The sequence below is a fragment of the Juglans regia genome, chromosome 13, assembly GCF_001411555.2.
Source record: "Juglans regia cultivar Chandler chromosome 13, Walnut 2.0, whole genome shotgun sequence".
Lineage (NCBI taxonomy): Eukaryota > Viridiplantae > Streptophyta > Magnoliopsida > Fagales > Juglandaceae > Juglans > Juglans regia.
The window spans coordinates 13137130-13158420 of NC_049913.1; the positions used below are offsets into that span (position 1 = coordinate 13137130).

The 21291-nt window shown below is 35.3% G+C and overlaps 1 protein-coding gene across 1 annotated transcript; it reads right to left on the bottom strand.

Moving 5' to 3' along the window:
* Positions 1 to 8962: 8962 nt before the first annotated feature.
* On the bottom strand, positions 8963 to 10592 carry LOC108981625. Its single transcript, XM_018952855.2, has 2 exons — positions 9761 to 10592; positions 8963 to 9381 (listed from the first exon to the last, which is right to left on the bottom strand). Exons 1-2 carry the CDS (start codon positions 10285 to 10287, stop codon positions 8967 to 8969), a joined length of 942 nt encoding a protein of 313 aa, XP_018808400.2. The 5' UTR covers positions 10288 to 10592; the 3' UTR covers positions 8963 to 8966.
* Positions 10593 to 21291: the final 10699 nt, after the last annotated feature.

Here is a 21291-nt window from a genome sequence, read left to right on the forward strand (position 1 = left end):
ACGAGGTTACCAAGATGCTATCTGGAATTTTGTATCCTACATCCCATCAATTCTATCAGCAAATATGTAGGATAAAAGAAAAATTAGATGACATAGTTGCGGGTGGTCACATTAGGCTGCGGGAGAGAGCATTGGTTATGAGGATAAAGTAGGACAAGTATTGAGGAGATTTTACTAAGGCTAATATTTTGTTATATGTATTTGTCATCTTTCACTAGAGGTATAAAGTTGATGGCATAGTATTTGGATTGAGCCTTGCATACAGGCAAGCATAGGCGAAGCTTATTGCAGCAAGGGTTCGAGAAATCTTTAGTAAATTATTTGATGAGTTTACCATCCTGCGAGGTGGTAATATTGCGTCACCTACACTTACCCCCCACAAGTTCCAGAAGCCGAGGTTGGGAAAAACATAGATTGGACTAGGGTGAGAGGTTGGAGCTGACCCCTTCATCCAGAGTCCTGTAGAGGCTTAGTCAGAGATAGACAGATACTTAGCAGCGGAGTTTCTACCATTTTCACGAGACTTCAATATATTAAGTTCGTGGAAGGTGAATGTCATGAAGTATTTCATCTTTGGAGAGATAGCCCGCAGTCTTTTGGCCACCCTTGTTAGCACTGTAGCTTCATAGTCGGCCTTTAGCACCGAAGGGTGTGTATTGGATTCATTTCAGAGTTCATTAGCTCCTACCACTATAAAGGCTTTGATTTGCACACAAAATTAGATCAAGGGAACTCCAATTCATGTTCTAGATGTTCTTGAGTATGAAGAGGCCGACGTCGAGTTGGAGGGTAGTGATCAGCTTGAATCTGGTATTTATTTTAATTTCATTTTCTAATTTCTTATTTTAATTTATTTCTTTTCATTTAATTGATATTTAATAATTTCATTTCAAATTTAATTGTTATAGTGATACATGAGATCGCGTCTACGACTACCTCCAATGTAGTATGAATTTGTGTGTATTGGACCCACCATTGCCATGGTTTGCACAATTTGTCTCTTAATTACTTTTTGCATTTATAATTTTATATAATATTTTAGTATCTAATTATTTTGCTTGTATATTTTTTAGCTTTTATATTCTCAATATACATATGTCGAATCCTAATGACCGATCTATGTTCATCTGCCTCATCTCCATCCTAGATTTCAATGATCCAATCCCAATCTCATCTTGGTTAGTACTTTTAATATTTAGTTTTTTAATTTTTGTTTCATCTTTATAACTTTATAATTCTAATTTGTTTTATTTTTAACTTATTAATATTTCAGAATTTATAACTTACTAACTTTTATGATCTTGATTTTTAGTCTCACAACTGTTGACACAACTCACCACTCAGTGAACTCACCAGCGTCACCGCCATGGCGCCACCTCAAATTGAAAAGTTATGATTTTGTTAAATTACAATTAATTGTAATGTTGCAATAATAGTTAATAGTATAATTTGTAATATTTAATATTTTTAGAGGAGTTTGTAATATTGTAATAGTTTATTAGTTCTTTTAATTTATATAATTGTAAATTGTAATAGCTTAGTGATGATTTTTACTTAATTAGTGAATAGTTGAAACTTAGTATATAGTTAATAGTTCTATATATATATGTATATATATATATTTTTTCAATTTTTAAATATATTTATTTGTTTTAGTTAATTTATAGGCCCAAAGTGGCCCAAGAATAGATTCTGAGCCATTTAGGGCTCAAATAACTGAGTTGGGCCGAATGCCCAGTAGGGAACGGACGGATGGAGGTCCACCCCCGCACCCCGGCAAGAGGACGAGGCACCCCACCCCTGCATGGATAGGGGCGGGGTACGGGGAAAAATTCCCCTCTCCCACCCATGCGAGGGCGGGGGGCAGGGAAGGGGTGGCCCCGTCCCGTAGGGGCAAGTAGCACCCCTAATTGGAATCAATTTTCTTGGCATTAACATGCATGCAAGCAACCCAGACCTTCATCATCGTCGAAACATGGTTGCTCACAGACTTCGCCATCTTGCTTCAAACCTTCGTCACACCCCAGCGGGGCGATTCAGGTGAGCAAATCTCACATTTGTGATTTGTAATTATCTATGCTAATTGGTTTGGCTTTTATAACACATTCAAGCGCCCCAACTGCTTACCTCCCTCACGTCTACAAGGGTCAATGAGGCGAGTTCAGTCTTACGAACTGCTTGATCTTCGCTCGACTTCCCTCACGTCTAGTAGGGTTAATGAGTCGAGTACAGTCTTACAAACTGCTTGACCTCTGCTTGGCTTCCCTTACCTCTACAAGGGTCAACAAGGCAAGTTCAATCTTACGAATTGCTTGACCTCTGTCACAGTACTTGCATGCCATCTAGTCGAGTACATCTCCCGACTATGCTCACACTTGGAAATATTTATCGCTTTACGCAAGCGAAACGGAAAATTAGTGACCCAATTCGAAAATTCATTTTTTTACAGGTTTCTACAAACTATCTATGTTGCATATTTTATCTTAAAGATTCTCAAGACCTTCTTTTAGAGAAATTATCCTTAAGAATTGCGGGCAATTTGTGCCGTTCATAAGATAGCGCCAACTCTTAACGTCTAAAAATAGCACAACAGACCGAAAGAGTCATTCCCGACCCGTTATGGTGATTTAGGCGTTGATTGATGTGGTTTGGAGCCCCCGACGGTGGTGCAGTGCGTATAGTCATGCAGTACGGTGTCCGTGTATGTTCATGGTAGTGAACAGGAAATCAATGCAAGAAAAATAAAAGACATGAAGACACATATATTTACGTGATTCGACATAATGTCTACATCCATGGGGGTTTGGGGAGTGGAGAATTCATTATAATATAGTTGTTCTACAGTCTCTCATCCTCGTTGTACAATGGGGATCATCGATTTATTTTCTAGAGGAGACCCTGTCATTAGTGCTCTTGTCGCGAGGTTGAAGAAGCCTTCTTGGGAAAGTTGAAGTCTGGCCCTCTAAAATCACCTGGTTCCCTCTCTTTTATCTTTTACCCCTTGTTCTTTTATGTCAATCTCCCATTTTCCTTCTGACACCATGTTCGTCCTTAGCCTTTTGTCCCATCCTCTCTATTCTCTTTCTTTCCTCCTTATGAGACGTTCAACATTGGGCTAGGCTCAGAAAACCACTTTAGGCCTATGATATTTTATCCCCTCCAAGGGGAATTAGGGTCTATTTGGCAACACATCTATTATCGAGTATTCTCAACATTTCGTTTTCCAAATATCATTCAAATACAAATACTTTTCAATTTCAAATTTTTAACTTTTTCATCTAATTATTAAAAATTTCTAAAACTTCCAAGCAAAACACACAAAAAATACAACATTTTTAAATTTCAAAATAAATATAATATTTAAAAAATTATATTCAAATATTTTTTAATATTTTTTTCCAACTTTTTCTCTCTCATTTTTCAAAACCCTATAAAATATCTTAAATACTTAAGGCATGTTTGGATAATGAGATGAGATGGTAATTATATGAATAATAGTGAAATGATTTGAGTTAAGATGTTTTATTGTATTTTGAAAAAGCAGAATGATATTTGCAAATCCTAGAGTGTGCAGTACCCGTCTACTCCCTTTGAAAAAAGTGGATAAATTTGGGGGTAATGATACACTTATAATTTCTTTACAACTCATTTTCAATTAACCAATACAAATCATATTACTCCATTAAAAATAAATATCATTATTACAAAATTATCCTTCATTTTATGTAGAGTTGTAAAGTATGAATCATTTTCTAAATCTGGGACCTACATAAAAAAATTCTTTTTTAATGATGACCCTCACTTTTTTTCCAAAGGAGTCGCAGGGACTACACACTCCAGGACTGTATATAGCATTACTCTTTGGAAAAAGAGATAGAATAAATTGAGTAAAAGATATTAAAAAATTATTTGTATATAATTTTTGTTTTAAAATTTGAAAAACTTTTATTGTTTTTGTGTTTTATTTGAAAGTTTGAAAAAATTGTAATGATTAGATGAAAAAGTTGAAGATTTAAAATTAAAATATATTTTATGTTTAAGTGATATTTGAGAAGTTTTGAGATCTTCTCTTTCACCTAAGACTTCTCTTTCACTAGGGTTGCCTGCAAGAGATGAGGTCTTCATCAACCATATAAAAATTCGTCATTGGATTCAATTACAACAGATAGCAACTATCTATATAGGGTCAGATTTTCTTAGAGTTCAAGCAATGCCTAGAGTTGGAGCTAGATAGACATAAATATCTCGTAATGTAATATTATTGAGGATTTGATCCTTATTGGTATAATTATACGAGGGGTCTAAATAGCACCACAATCCAAGAAGCGAAAAGTTTTATTAGGATTACTTATAAAAAAAATCAATTCAACTGTGGTATTCAAAGTTACCCTTAATGACTTGAGGTGGGAATGTATGTAGTTCTTGAGTTTTAGTATACTCAGATTGTAACAAGACTGTTATTATGTTTTTTCTCCCCCGAGTTTTATTTCTTGGGTACCTGATTTAAACATGTACATTTTTGTTATTTTTACCTAAAAAAACAAAAATGTGACTCAAATCGGTAAAGGGAAGAATAACCTTCTGAACTAGATATAGTGATTAATAAGTGATTATCAAATGATGACCAGCTTCGTAGTGTTGGTGTGCCTATTGTTTCCAAATGTGTGTGTTACTCAAGAGGGGCATATGAAGACTAGAACCATGCCTTGGTGGAAGGTGAAATGGCCTCAGCAATCTGGAAAAGAATTTCTGGGTGGTTGGGAATGTGGTTTGATCGAAATGAAAGTTGGAGGCAAAGAATTGAGCTTTGGTTTAGAAGGGCCAGGAGATCCAATATAAGAGATATGTTGTTTGGCTTAATTCGTTCCATTATTACTTGGCAATTATGGCTGTGGTGTTGTACAACTTGCATGGAGGAGAAGGTTGACAATCTAGAGTCAGTTTGGAGGAAAATCCTTTATTGGATTTTGTGGGTGGGTCTAAAAATAAAATTTGTGAAGGAATGGTATGCTGATGATGAAAGTATTGTGGAAGATTTAGAATTGACCATAAAATATAATGTTAAGAGGAAGCCGAGATTGGTTGTTTGGCAGAAACCGAATCTTGGGTGTTGTAAACTTAACTCAGATGAATGTAGTAAAGGTAATCTTGGTCTTTTAGATGCAGGAGGTATTATAAGGAATGATAAGGGCAACTCATTCTTGCTTATGTTGAAAGATTAGAGCCTTGTACGAATAACACTGCTGAATTAATGGCATTGTTAAATGGATTACGACACTCTACTCAGTTGGGCTTAAGGTGTGTAGAAATTGAATTTGATTCTACTATTCTGATTAAATGGCTACGGAATGGTAGTTGTGGAATTGGGCACTTACAAGATTTTTGGGAGGAGATTGTTGTGTTACTTGCTGGGTTTTCTTACAAGATAAAACATGTTTTTAGAGAGGGGAACGCTGTGGCGGATGGTTTGGAAAAGTTGGGGGCTAAGGGTTATTCATGCTTGTGGATGGAATCATCTTCTATTCTATCACAGATTAGGGGCCTCTTGCGAATTGATAAAGCAGGTTTACCTGCTATGTGGGTGTAGTTTTATGTTTGGGTGTTTATTCATTTGTTATTTGATTTGTGTTTTCTTTTGGTCCATGTAACCACTGATTTTCATCCGCCACAAGTGAGATTTTTTTCAATAAAGCTTGGAGGTTCGTCCTCCTTCAGCAAAAAGAAAAAAAAAAAGAGGATTAATAAGTCAAAGCCCAACAAAATCACAAGTGAATAAAGAAACCTACATAGTGTGCAGTTGCCTTCCCAGAAACCACTCTAGATAGCCTTACTCCTTCACATACATATTTAGTGGTCTTAACAGGTTAACCACTGACAATAGACAGATTACTAAAAAGCTTAGATGTTGAAACACAAACATTAAAAACTAAATGCTGCACATTTGAAGACTTCAAAGATGCCTTCAGGCTTTAACCTCTAGATCTAGATATATTGTGTACAACCCATAATAGACCTCGCTACAACTTAAAACTTCCAGTCATGGTGCTTTGCAATGCAAATCTTTGTCCCTATGACCAGATCCAAGAGAGTATGGCGGGTCAAAAAGAAAACTGGATTATTTGAAGTGGGTTCTACGTCGGGTATTGTAGTAGAGACATCAGTAATGGAATGTCATTCGTCTTAGGTAACACAAGATAGATTAATAGTCAGTATTACACCCCTGGTCACCAAAGAAACTATGGCTCCCTCGTGGAGTTGAAAGAAAATAGTGTACTGCCAAGGTTCGAATGAGATGTTAGATCTGCTGAAGTTGCACATAAAGGGTCACCAAAGGTGAACCCAAAATCTCCAATGGGGACCTTGATACCATTGGAGAGAACCAATGGAGTTGCTGAGGAGGTACGAGATTTGAATATAGGTTTGGCGTTGGTGCCTTGTGTAGAGGAGTGCAGTTGGATACTATGGCTAAAGATAATGTTGCTCCCCTGGTCTCTATTCCTTCAATAGTGGATTGAATTCTACCTAAAGTTAACTAGAATTAGCAGTTTGTGGAAATTTCACATAGAGGATGTGAAAACCAATTTAAAGAATTAATCACTGCGATTGAGGCAAGCCACGTGCTTGAAACCAAATCTAGTTTCAAGAAAAGTAGGGAGTTACAGCTTCTTTCTTGGGCAATCAACTACGACGCTAAGGGTGGTAACTCAACTAGAGAGAAGTCTAAAGAGAGGGCATTGTGAAGATGAGAAACAAAGGGTTGGGGTTGAGTTTTCAAATAGAGTTTTAGTTCTACGAGAAACAAGGGGTTGGGGTCAGCCTTGGTGTATTTTGAGTTATTTTTCACAGGCTTTTTGGGTCATTAGGGACTTTCTAATATGGGCAAAGTGTTTTCTTGTATACATTTAGTGTATTTGGTTACTCCTTTGTTATATATAATATTTTTACTTATAAACCTTTGTTATATATAATATTTTTACTTAAAAAAAAAAAAAACCAACCAAATAACCCACCCCCTCCAAACAAGAAGATCAAAAACCTACTTTTCAGAAGAATGACTCCACATCCCATTAAAGTTCATCATCAAAATAAATTTATCGAGAATATCATTAAGAAAGAAAACAATGGAGACCCAAATTTATCAAGAAGTCTGGCATCCGTTTGGAACTTGCATTGGATAAACTTGTCCAAACAAATTATCACTTTTGGCAGGCATAATAGAGATAAAACTGCTTTAGAATCAAGATATATTCATCGTATTGTGTCCATGCAATAAGTAAAACAAAAGTATTAGTGGAAGGAGCAGCCTCCGACTGCTCTCCAAATCAAGATTCTAAACAGGCCAGATATTGTTTCAAAAACTAAGGTGTTTACTAAGATAAAGCTAAAGAGTATTGTCTGGAACTAGAACATAGGCTTCAAAGAAACGGATTTATAATTAGCTTTATCAGCAAACCCAACGTAAAGATTTAGAGTTTTTTTGGAGTTGAGCAGCATTCTTTAAAAGTTGCAGTCAGGACTTGGGTTATATCAGAAAATAAATGGTTCTCCTTTTGAATGAAGATGCCCCCATAAGTAATTAAGGCAGAACAATTTATAGAACAAAACCTATGCAAAGAAAGAAGATTACAAAGAAACAGAGGGAGGATTAGAAATGGCTTCATATCAATCTCAAACCTCGGGGTATACTTTTTTCGAAAGCAACATATGGAGCCATTCCTTCGTATTAATTTTAGCTGAACGCCCTACTTCATCCAAGAGCAAGTGGAGACAATGACTAATAAGATTGAAGACAGAAGCACACATTGGCTTTACACTTTTTCTGTTATTACTATCATTCTATTCCTTTCATTCCTTGCAAAAAGGAGCTCATACAGTAGACAAAAAAGCAAATTGATTGCCATAACACAGAAAAGTAGCTCCTTCACTACAGCAGCTTCGCTCAATTAATGCTACAAAATTTCAGCTGAGTCTAAGAATGTTATTTTTGCTAGTGGATTGGAGCCATTATATTTCACTACCCCATGAACCTCCTTTTGTGAACCTAGCAAAACCGGAATGGAATTCTATTGCATGCATACACAACACTTTTTTTTCCCAAGCAACCAAGGTTTTTAGGGGGATTTGACCCCAGTACCATGACCCAAGCCATCATTATGTAACAAGAGTGCATCAGACCAAACGCCACTGCAGACAAGACACATTTGTTAGTGCTCCCTTGTCTTGGAGATCAGAAATGCTCATTAAATAGAAGCCACATTGATAAATCTTAACCCACAATATCCTCCAACTTGCCCAGCACAACTTCTCTCACTCCTTAAGCTTGGGCATAAGGTAATTAATTGCTAATGGTTGGTCTGAGGAACCTGAAGGTTAGACCTGAGGTATATGAGCAAACTACTAGCAGAATATTGGATCAAGGCAGTGTGGCCCAACAAATAAGCTATAAACTTGTCTCTCTAATCAACAATAAGGATCCTTTCATATTTCAGATATTGCAGCATAAATGGTAAAAGACGCAACAAATCAACTATCCCAGCCAGTTCTAGCATTTTACATGTTACTGTAACAGCACACTAGAAGCTTTTGTTTAAATCCCCTTTAATTATGATCAAAAGGATCTTATATGGGAAGCAATATGGGAATGTGATAAAAGGTGAGTATATAATATATGACTACAACAATTGAAGAAATATTTTCTGGGCATTATTCATAGCAAAATTCGAAGTACAACATCCTATTAGCAAGGGAGGCTTACTTTTTCATTTCTCATCTCAAATATAAAAACACTCTCTCTGAAGGATGCGACCTTGAGCAGCATTACAAGGGGAAAAAACCAATGTTGGTAATATCAAAAGTTTGCAGGTAGGTGGGTAAGCCTCAGCAGAGAGTCCACAAACAAAGTAGCAAATTCAAAGGTAGTCACTCCACAGCTATGAGGGAAAAAATACGTCAAGTTTGTTAATTTATCACTTGGGTGAACTTGAAGACTTCTTAAGATTTCGAAGGATGCTCCACATGAATGTGGAAATAAAGAAGAGGATAACTCCAGTAACAATGGCATACTTGACACCAAGATTTACCAGCAAATTTACCAGAAGCCCAGCCAACACAACACCACAGAAATTTGCAGATACACCTGACCAGAATGGCATCTCAAGAATAGAAGCTATCATGGCTCCTGTCCAAGCTCCTGTTCCAGGGAAAGGCACAGCCACAAACAGCATCAGACCAAGCCATTGGAACTCTTCCACAGGACCAGCTTTCTTTTTGGCACTCTCAAATAGCATGTCAAGGAACCGAGATGCAGACCGGTTCTTCCCAGCGAGAAAAGATGCAAATTTCTTCAAATATAGTATGATGATAGGCACAGAAACCATGTTCCTGCAGTTATAGCCCAAATGTTTGTTAATTTTAAACTCATCAAGCTGCCAATTTACTGAAATTAATATGCCTTGCACCAATAACACACGGACAGGCTTAGACACAACAATATCACTAATACAAAAACATTCAACATCAACTATAAGCTCAAATTATACCAAGTGGGCTTAAGGGCACCGTGAAAAGTATGAGACAAAGATAAATATTCCAGAAAATTAAGTGCCTTTCTTCTCATATCACCATAAATTAAAAGCTCAACCAAACGTCTTGAGAGGTACTGAACAAACCAAAGTGATAAAGCAAGGATCAAATAAAAATTTCAAGAACATCCAACTAGAGTTTCAGAAATGAAATTTTGAGAATAAGGGAAAAGATTAACCCGAGAATGGATAGGACGGTTAGGAGAACAGGTTTGAGTTGCATCCAATAACCAACAGGAATAGCCCCACGAAGCTCAAGCACAGGAAGGGTAGCGAGTGCAAAAACAATGGCCTCATCAGGCCAGCCTGAACTCCGAAGCTTACTCGCAATCTTCAGTCCAAAGCTCGAGGCTCTAATTGAATCACTAGCAGCATTAGCATCCCCAGAAGCCGCAAACCAAGCCAGGGATACAGAGGCCCAGAATATTACAAATAATAGCAATTTGACCGGCCGTTCCTCGAAGGACGGCAGAGTCCCATTCTCCTCAACTGCGTCAAAAACCCCATCTGAAGAAGCTCTTTTCACAAGAAGAGGGCCAAAATGGTGGGAAGCTTGAAAGGTTACGTGCAAGCCTGATTTGAAAGGATGTTGTTTGGTGGGAACAATGGAGGAACGGTCATGGTTGAGAGTAAATTTTAGGTGGGTCTTTGGAGTAGAGAATGTTGAGGTTAATGATGATGCTGATGAAGGTAGAGAGGCAGCCATTGCTAAGAGAAAGACAGAGAAGAGTTGGCGGCAGGCTTACAATTTACAGAACTTTCTTTCAGCTCCATAAACTGAAGCAATTGAAGACGTTGACCGTTTGAGACGCAGTGAAATTGTGGAAAGTGGAAAGTGGAAAGAGATAATAATAAACAAACAAACAAACAAACAAACAAACGAGGAGGAATAATCGAGGTTCAGTTTAGAGAAAAATGGGAAAGCCTTTCGGGTTTCTGATAGGGCGGGCAAAGCGATAGGAAAAAGAGGGCGAGCCAAGGGAATTGGCGAATGGGGTTCATGCATTGTAGAGCGTTTAGAGTAAGAATAATGATAAGGTTAGTACCATATTACTATTCATTTATTATTTTTTTATATTTAATTATTTTTTTATTTTTTTATTTTACTTAATGATTAAAAAAATGTGTATTAATAAATATATATATTTTTTAATTTTTTATTAATAATTAAAGATATTAAAAAAATACTTAAAAAAATAAAAATAAAAAACTTAAAATATCATTTAATAGTAAATAAATAATAATAGAATAGTAAACCTAGAGTAATACAAGTACAAGTAAACAAGAAGGAGTTATGAACTTATGATTACCGAACCCTCAGATTCAAGAAAGAAATAATTGCCGATTAAATCAATGTAGTTCAGTTTTGTCGGGGCAAAGGCACGTGCCCAAACAATGAAATGCAAAATGATAAATTTATAGTTTTTTTTATAATTATTTTTTTAAGTTTAGGATATTTATATAAAGTTTGAAATTTTTTATTAGAATAGTACATTTAAATTAAAGAAATAATTTGAAATGCGATTATAGAGAGAATTTTATTCGGGTTTATGAGAATTTTCAGAAAAATATTCTCAATTAATTTCATCTCATCATTCTAATTTTTTTAAATTTACATATAAAATATAATAAATAATTTAATTTTTTCAAATTTTAAAATAATAATAATATTAAAAAATAATATTATAAGAATATTTTATTCAATTCATTTAAAATCATCCTATTTCATCTTAACATTCAAACAAGCCTTCTTTTGAGCATGGTTGGCAACTATAAAATCTTTATCTGAGTTGGCATGTTTGGCAAGCATAAACTTTTCAAAATTTTTTAACATTTCTCAAACTTTTCTCGTAACTTCGTTTTGAACCACAAAAATTTTTCTATTTCAAAAGTTTGACCTTTTATATAATCATTACTCAAAAAAAAAATTAATACAATTTTAAATTGTAAGATTTGATTTATAATATTTAAATTTTAAAATTTACTTTTTAAATTAAATTATGCTACATAAACCATATTTAGGATAAAGACCTTAAAATAACATTACTAAGATATTCTTGATATGCAAACATCAACTTGGATCAATTATTAAACAATTCTAAATTCGATTTCAATCTTCAAGTTTCAAATCTAGGAGAAAGTAAAAATGCCATCAGCATGCGTCTGATTGACCGTGCTGTCTTCGAAAGTCATAAAGTCTTAAAAATACGGGTCTTGCTAGTCGGCGGCCCAGCTCTTATTGCTAGCCGTGACCGCTAGCTCATTTTCTTTTTTTAAAAAATATTTAAAAAAATTACGCAAATTCACTAGTAATAATTTTTAAAAAAATTAAAAAGTTAAAAATTAAAATTTACTAATGATCAAACTTGGAAAAAAATTAGCATTTTCTTAAAAATAAAAGAAGGGCGATGCTACTCTACCCCTAAGGTGCCCCTAATTTGCCTTCTAGAGCAATTTTTTTTTAAAGGGCCATTCTACTGTTCTGATTAGCTCTTAATGTTGTAGCAGTTACTGCAATCTGACCTTTTTTCAAAATTTTTTTAATATTTAAAAAGAGTACTTCTATACGGCTGCCTACACAGCACACCTTAGGTGGAATTTCTTTTTTTTTTTTTTTTGACCTAATTACTAAAACATGCGTTTTGGTGAGATTGTAAAAAGCTTTCCAACCACCCCTCCATTCGTCCATTCGAAATCTTTTGCATCCCCTGCCATTAGAAATCTTCTCCAGGCCCCTCTCCTTTCCGGTGCTCCAGCACCCTTTGTGTGTGCTCCACCGCGCCAGCATACTCCTTCGTGTTCTCTCTTAACCACCGACGAAAGCTTCGTCGCCGCCAAAAACCTGTTCAAAGCTTTCATTTTTTACAGATTGACCAAGATCGGCCTCAGATTGTGTTGCCCAGCTTTCTCTCTCTCAATTTAAATTTCTTTTCATTAGATTTTGCTTCAAATATTTGTTATTTTCTGAAAACTATGACCTCAAAGAAAATGTATTTGCTTTAAGCTCTATTTCAATGGCTTCCTCTGCATTTGTAACGGTGCTCAATGGGTAAAGCTAATATCTTTCATGTCTTACTCAGGATTCCCAAGAAGTCATTGTGAAAACTAGTGCTTCTTTTCTATTTCTACAAATTATAAAATTTTAAGTTTGGTACATATTGAGACTTAGGGTAGTTATGAGTGTTGATGTTGTTATTTTGAATATCGAAGCTTGAAATGTTTCTCCACAATTGAAGCTTATGAGGTTTTTTTGTGTCACGAGATGTTATTTTGGAACATTAGGATTGGTAGTTGTTCTTTTAGAGTGAGGGTGAAGTTCCAGATTTTTAATAGGCAGAACCATTGTCGTGGCTTGTCATTGTAAAATTTCCAATACATGAGTATGTTATGTAGATGATCTCAATATAAGAAAATAGTAAATTAAATGGAAATGATTAGAATGAACTGTGTTGAGTGTAATATGATTTTTGTAATGAATTGAAGCTGTTTGTGAAATGAAAATTATATTGATAAGCTACAGAGTTTCTTTTTTTTGCACAAATCTAAAAGTTTTTTTTTCCTATAACAAGTACACAATTTTCATCTACAATAACTAGCTGGAACCAATTGAAAGTGGACGTTAGTTTCCTCAAAAGTTTCTAGCTAGAGCTTGAGATGTTTCCACCTCCAATTTCTATCCTCTCTGTTGTTTGTGTCTTTGTTGCCCATCTATTACTTTCCTGAATTTTTGCATAAATGCATTGAAGGTGTTAAATGAAAATATAGACTCTCTTGTTCTTACCCTCAATTTTTTTTCTATTACATTAAAATGATATCTTTTGTAACATACCAGTTTTGGTTTTAGGGTATATAAGTAATTTTTCTAGTAAACTTTTTATTTTAGAATTTATATTACTATGATTATAGTTTTATCAGAATTTATATTTACTTTATCTTTATATTTTTCTATTATAGTTGTTATTTAAGATTTGTTAGAGTTTCGATTTAATAAGGTTTTCTAAAGCGTATCAGATTATGTATACTACGGTTTTTGTTTTGAAATTTAAAGTTTAATTTTTCCTCTAGTCACTGAACCTCATCTCGTTGTTAGCCTCTGTTTAAACACTTCAAACCGCCAAACCCGTATGTTTCTCAGTGATTTTCGCTAACATCCTAGTGGAAAACCAACTCTGTTGCCGAGTATCTTCCTACGCATGCACGTCTCCACTCTCTTGCACGTGCACGTCTCTACTCTTCCAGGGTTTCTCTTATTTTTCTCTATCATTCTACCACTATAAAATTATGCTTACCCATACATGAGAGGAGAAACTTGTGAGCCGCGAGATTCCCCTGTTTCTGAAATACCCGAGTATCAACATTTTCGTTTGAGCCGTAAGTTTTGCCCGAGTCAGTGCCGTCGCCCTTCTCCTCAGTAGCCACCTCTAGAGGCGCCAAACCCCTCTCCGACGACACAGAAGCCATCGACCCGCAGCCCCCGTCAAGCCACTCATTTTTCTGGTAAGGCCTCGGCCGCCACTAACCTTTTCTCTCTCTCTTTTGTTTCGGTCTAGTAGTTCCTCTCTCTAACTCTCTCTTTCTCTCTCACTCGGTGCGGCACCACCATGTCCCTCCAGTCGCGTCGCCGGTCACTCCCAGCCACCAACGCTGCCATCGCCTCAGCCCTCTCTCGGTGAGCTCCTCCATCGCAGACCCTCCCTCTCTCAAACTCTGTTTTGCCTTGTTTTGGTGTAGCCGTGTTTCGGGTTCTAGAAAGAACCCTTAGTTCCTGATGGGCCGTGGGCCTTAGGCCCGTATGAGGGTGGATGGGCTTATTTTCTTTTGTTTGGGCCCATGTAGTATTATTATTATTATGGGCCAGAGATTTGACTTTTACAGATTTTAATAATCTTTAATGGACTTGTATTAATTTGAGTTCATCTTATTTTATTTCAATAATTGTTTTAGTGATTTTTATTGAGTTTAGTATTCCTAGTTGAGTTTATTTTTATTAAATAAATATATTAGTTAAAGGTTCATTTTATAAGAAAGTGTTTAAAGAATTGGAAATATATTTTTAGGTATACTTTTAAGTCTAATATTTTAGTTAATATTTCCTTTGTCAAGTTAGTAAGATTTTAATAAAATTACTAAGTTAAGAATTTAATGGAATTTATTAGGTTTCTTATAAGATTTAAATAATTATGTTAAGAAATGAAACTTAGTTTAAGAATTTAAGTTTTTATGAATTATTTTAAAATAGCTCAAGTATTTCCACTAAATTATAAATTAGTATTTTTAAGTAATTTAAATACTAGGAATTATTGATTTTAGTGTTAAACAAAATATTTGTTTGACTATCTTTTAGAATTCCAAATTTAGTTAAGTAAGATATTAGTATTTATTTATTTGTTTCCGAACCATTTAGTGATAGTTATTTATTGTATATAGGTCTCAAGTTACGAAGTATTATTCAAGAAGAAATGTAGCGAGGTAAGTAATTTGATCATAAATTAGGATCATCACAGTTAGCTTATATGTATGTATTATTCAAGTCAGTTCATTGACAGCCATTATTTATGAACCGCTCATGTCATATGCAAACATGTCATCCAGCATAGTATACGATCATGTAATTTCGCATCATGTTTCAAATTCAGAAATTATAATTATGTATGTATTATGTCATGCATCTCATGTGTATAAGACACGTAAACCATCTTAAATTTAAGTGTAAGATAAGATCAGATCAGTTAATAAAATGATCATTCAGATGCATGGTACCAATGCAGTTCAGTTTCAGGGTGGTGTGCAAGCCACGAACTCAGCCGTGATCCACCATAGTATGCTAGAATACTATCAGCGGTCCCCCTTGCTGCAGCATGATGTAGGGCCGGTGCACAACCTTGCACACAGGGTTAAGTGTGTTGGCCAGTCAGATAAATCAGTCAGTTAGTTCAGATAAATCAGTCATACATAGCATAAGCATTAGTATGAACAGTCATGAATTTTAAGCTCAGCATGAAAGTTCTTATGAAAATCTTATGTTTATTACGATTACGTTATGATAGATTTCTTACATTTTAGTTTATTTTCATGTTTTTAACCACCCAGGTGAAGATGATGATTACGAGCAGGCAGGCCAGGAGTAAAAGGAGCATTTATTTTTAGTTCAGACTTTCTAAAATAAAACATGTCTTTTATGACATGAATTTATTCAGTTTATTCATTTAATATTTTTTGGAAGACAATTTTATTAGACCTTTTATTTCAAAATAAATTTCAGTTTATTTTTCAATTATGAAATTAGATAATCTCTTACCGGGTTTATTTTCATAAAAAATACGTGACACACCTAGTCTACGGGAAGTGGGTGTTACATCTTTAGACTTTAATGAAGGAATATTCGATTTTTATTAAGTCATGAAAGGATATCTATTTTTTAGTAAGAGGGAGAGAAAATAAATATGTAAAAATAGGATAATAAATTTTAAGAAATAAAGATTAAATAACAATTTTTTTAACAAAACTGTGTTTTTGCACTTATTTATATAAATAGTTCTACATTTGGATTAACTCATTCTACACAAATACAAGCAATGATGATTTTGTTATATATCAAGAACTCCAAAAAAATAGACAAATCTAATGTTTTTCATCTTAAATTTTTCATCTTTCAGGTAAGAAATCATCTTGGTCTTATTTTGTATCCATATATCTCACATACTCCTTACAATTAAGAGATCTTGAATTTGTGTATGTGTCATTCTTAGTTGTAATAGCCTGATGGGCGAAGAGGAAAATGATAGGTCATCCAAGCCTTCTACATCGATTTCACCGACCCAGTATGGTACATATTGTTCATTTCGATATCTCGGAATGTCTGGTATTTCTATTTAATTAACGTATTTTTTATTGTTGTATTATAGGGCTATCATGGTCCCGTAAATCCATATTGGCCGACATTTTTTATGACACCAAACACATTCAAATCCATATCTGTATCATTGGATTAGCCAGGTAGATGCCTTCTTTTATTTTTTTAAAATTTCGTATGTGAATTCGATGCTTTCTAACACAAGGCCTAATTGTAGCATCCATCGATGCTACCTGTTGGACCGACTATGCTATACCCTCTATTGAGTAATTCGAAGGAGTTGAGAAGATTTCAAGAGACTGGCCAGGTAGATGTCCTTTTTAATTATTTTTTTTCAATTTTTCGTATGTGCATTTGAGACTTTCTAACACAAGGTTTAATTGCAGCATCCTACAATGTCATACCCCCCTTTGAGTAATCCAAATGAGTTAAAAAGATTTCAAGAGACTAGCCAGGTACATGTCCTTTTTAATTTTTTTTTTAATTTTTTGTATGTGCATTTGAGGCATTCTAACACTGTCAAAACTTGCAACAACCATATATGCCAACTGTTGGACCGACTATGTCATACCCTCCGTTGAGTAATCCGGAGGTGTTGAGAAGATTGCAAGAGAGTAGCCAGGTACATGTCCTTTTTATTTATTTTTTTAAGATTTTTTAGGCTCTCTAACAATGTGCCTGATGCCAGCATCCCTCGATGCCACTTGTTTGACCAAGTATGCCATACCCTCCCTTGAGTAATCCGGAGGAATTGAGAAGATTTCAAGAAACTGGCTAAGTTGATATATTTTATTTTTAAAATATTCAATTTCAATGTTTCTAACACCATGCCTACTTACAGCATTCGAATGAAAAGACCTCCCAACGCGCAAGTGAGTCATCAACTATGCCTAATAGTGTTGACTTAGAAATTACTAACGGTATGAAATTTTGATTAGTGTGCGTTAACATTAACATCTTGTTTGTATTATATAAAAATCGTACTTTTTAAATTTTCAAAACCTTCATCCGAGGTAATTAAAGAGACGGAGGCTGAGGGGAGTAAGAAAGTCTCAGATGATGATGAACGAGTTGAAGTACCGTGATGTGGTATGGAGTTAACCAATAAGAAATAGCTTATGGCATATTACAAACAATATGTCAAGCAAGCGGGTTTTGGTGTGAAGACGTTTAGGACAAAGAGAGACGTAGATGAGGAGTGTGACATATGTGACAATTGGGTGTGCGCGTGGCGGCAAGTACGTGCCTAGCCACAGTAATGTCTCTAGGCCACAACCCACAACTAAAGCAAGCTGTAATGCTAAGGTAAATGCTAAACATGCGAATGGGGTATTGTTTTGACAACTATTGAAAATACTCACAATTATAGTACAGTTAGCCCGAAGAAGTCTAGATTTTTTAGATCTCACAAGTGTTTAGACGAATACAGCCAAAGAATGCTCGATTTGAATGATAGGGCAGGTATTCGAATTAACAAAACTTTGGGGCACTGGTTCAAGACGCAGGGGGATTTGAGAATCTTGACTTTCAAGAAAAAGATCGTCGCAATTTTATTGATAAAGCCAGACACTTACGGTTAGGTAAAGGGGGTGGCCAAGTACTTGGTGAATACTTTGAGAGAATGAGGGAAATGAATGATGGTTTCGTTTCTGTCATGGATGTCGATGATGAGGGAAGATTACGAAATGTGTTCTGGGCTGATGCACGAAGTCAAACGTCATACAAGTATTTCGGGGATGTTATCACATTCGACACGACGTACCTAACAAATAGGTATGGTATGTCTTTTGCTCTATTTGTTGGTGTAAACCATCATGGGCGGTCAATCCTGTTAGGGGCTGGCTTGATTTCCAGTGAAGACACAACTACATTTGAATGGTTGTTTCAAGTATGGCTAAAGTCCATGAATGGTCGATCACCCAAAGCCATCATAACCGACCAAGATCGGGCAATGAAGAATGCTATAGCCACTGTATTTCTAGACAGTCGTCATAGATAGTCTTTAGCATATCATGAGGAAATTGCCAGAGAAATTGGGATCCCATTTCCAATTCAACTCAGGGTTGAAGTCTAGCATTCAGAGAGCATTATATGATTCACAGACATGCGCTGAATTTGAGGACAAGTGGGGGCAACTAATTCATAAGTACGAGCTTCAAAATAATGCATGGCTGCAAAGGTTATATGAGGAGAGGTCTTTCTGGGTACCGATTTATTTGAAAAGTGTATTTTGGACTGGTATGAGCATGACACAGTATTCTGAAAGCATGAATGTTGTTTTTATGGGTTTGTGCATTCTGGTACGACTTTGAAAGAATTCATCGATTAATTTGACAATGCTCTTAGAAAGAAGGTGGAGGTCGAGGCGATAGCTGATTTCAATTATCTTAACCAAACGATCCCATGTGTATCTCCATCTGACATTGAGAAACAGTTTTCAAACAGTGTATACAAATGCTAAGTTTAAGGAGATCCAAAAAGAGGTGTTGGGGATGATTATGTGTAATTGCACCCACGTCAGTCCACATTCGATGCATATCCACATTCGATGCTTTAGATCAAGTTTCCATCAATGACCATGTCAAAACATTTAAATACTCAATTATTATAATGAAGAGGAGTGCGACATTAAATGCACGTGTCAGTTATTTGAGACAATGGGCATTCTCAGTAGGCATGCATTTAGGGTATGTAATATGAAGAACATTACGTTGATGCTCGAAAAATATGTATTGGATCGATGGATGAAAGACATTAAGAGGAGATATACATTGATAAAAAGTAGTTATGATGACTTGCAAAGCAATGCAGACGTAGGGAGGTATGAGATTGTGGTGAAGAGATGTTTGATATTAGCAACTCGTGTATCTCCAAGTGATTACCATGTCAATGCATTCTTGCGCGTTTTAGATGACTTTGAGAAAAAAATTGAAAGTTTAACACTTGAATCAAAATCCGGTTCAACCAAGGTCAAAGCAAATGTCATCGCAGACAAGGGTAAAAAAAATATTAAGCTCCAACATTGTTAGGGGGAAAGGGAGACCCCTGACGAAAAGAAAGGTTTTGGCTGTGGAGAAAGGAGCAACGAAATTGAAGAAGAAACAGGTACCTTTCATGCCTCTTGGATTTTATGGTATATATTCCTTTCTAATAAATGTCTCTTTTTCTATGTGATTTTAGACTTGCAGAAAAATATTTGATGATGAATCACAATTGCATGACCTTCCGGAATCTCAAATTAACACTGTCACACAACCAATGCTATCTGGCAATAAAGAGGTGTGAGGTTTTGCTTATTTGTAATTGTTTCAACCTTCATTTTTGAAAGTTATTATGCACATGGTATTGAATATTATTTGTGTTGTTTCAGGTGTGTGACCATATTGATGCATTGTAATTCCATGGAGTTGCCTAATTCAGATAATGTATGAAAATTTTACTTGTTAGTATTCTGGTCAATTATTAGTGGGCACTATTATTGACTAGACTTGCCAATATTTCTTCGCAGCATCATCAAACTAGACAGAGGCTTGAGAAGATTTTTTTGCAGCATCTAGCATGTGACTGGACTTGAGAATTATTTTTTAGGAGCTTGTGTACATGCCGCTTTTCAAACATGTGCAGAATTGTTTTGTGGAGGACATAAATATTGGCAGCTTGTGTGGATAAACATGGCTAGATTGTGTATATGTTGTTTGTGGCCAGTTGTGTATAGCATGGCTAAATATTGGCAACTTATGTGGATAAACATGGCTAAATGTTGTGGATTGTGTCCAGGTGTATGCGTGTGGATGGTTTTGTGTCCAGTTGTGTATGAATTTTGTGTATTTTGCGGGTTGGAAACAAAAAAACATTGGAGATGTATAGATTTTGATTCAAAATCAAGAACTGGAAGTACTTCTTATAATGCTTATCATGTAATTTGTATATGAAATCAATCATAGTTCAATGTAATTTCAGCTGATTACTGTCTGTGCATGCTTGTGCAGATTTTTGTTCACGTATCATCCTGTGTGTATAATATATTGGAAAAAAAAAACTACATATAGGATATAGATTGCTGTATATAGCTTCTTGTTCCAATTATCATCATGTATATATAATAGATTGATCCAAAATGTTACGAAGAATGTCTTAGATAAGCTCAAATGGAACTTTAAAAATGGAGTCAAAATATATATAGCCCAATAGATTCAGAAAAGTGACCAAAAACAGTAGACTTTTCATAGCCTCCATAGTGCCATTACAATTTATTCATACAAGAAAAAAAAAATATCCACCTATTTACATGTGTCCTATAGTTTATCTGAACCAGGCAGAAATTATTACAATTGTTACAATCCAATATAAATACAATAATATTCGCGCATTTCTATCCTCCATAGTCCTCCTCCCTCTTCAGAATTGCATTCTCTCTTCTTCGAATGTTCTCCTCTATCAAATTAAGTATATTCACCCAATCTAAAAAATTCACATCTCGCATCTCCCTGCACACAATACGAACATTTCACATGAGGAAGTAGTTTTACCATGTTATACAAAAATTGAGAAGCACAACCAAAAAAAAAAAAAATAGCAGTTGCCTTACCTTGTTATAATTCAGGCAGGAAAAAAAATTTCTTCCCTAGATTTCTATTAGTATGTGACATCTTTAGTGGTGCTTTCAAACCACACCAACAAGGAAGTAAGTTGATGATTGAGTTAATGCCATACGTGATTCTGTTATCCTGCTTTGTTCAAAAAATGGCTGGATCAGGGGCCTCTTGCTGATAATTTTTTGGTGAGTGAGCAACCTCTTTTGAAAATTAAAGACTGTCAAATGGATAGAGGATGGGATATGGCACGGTTAGATAGGCT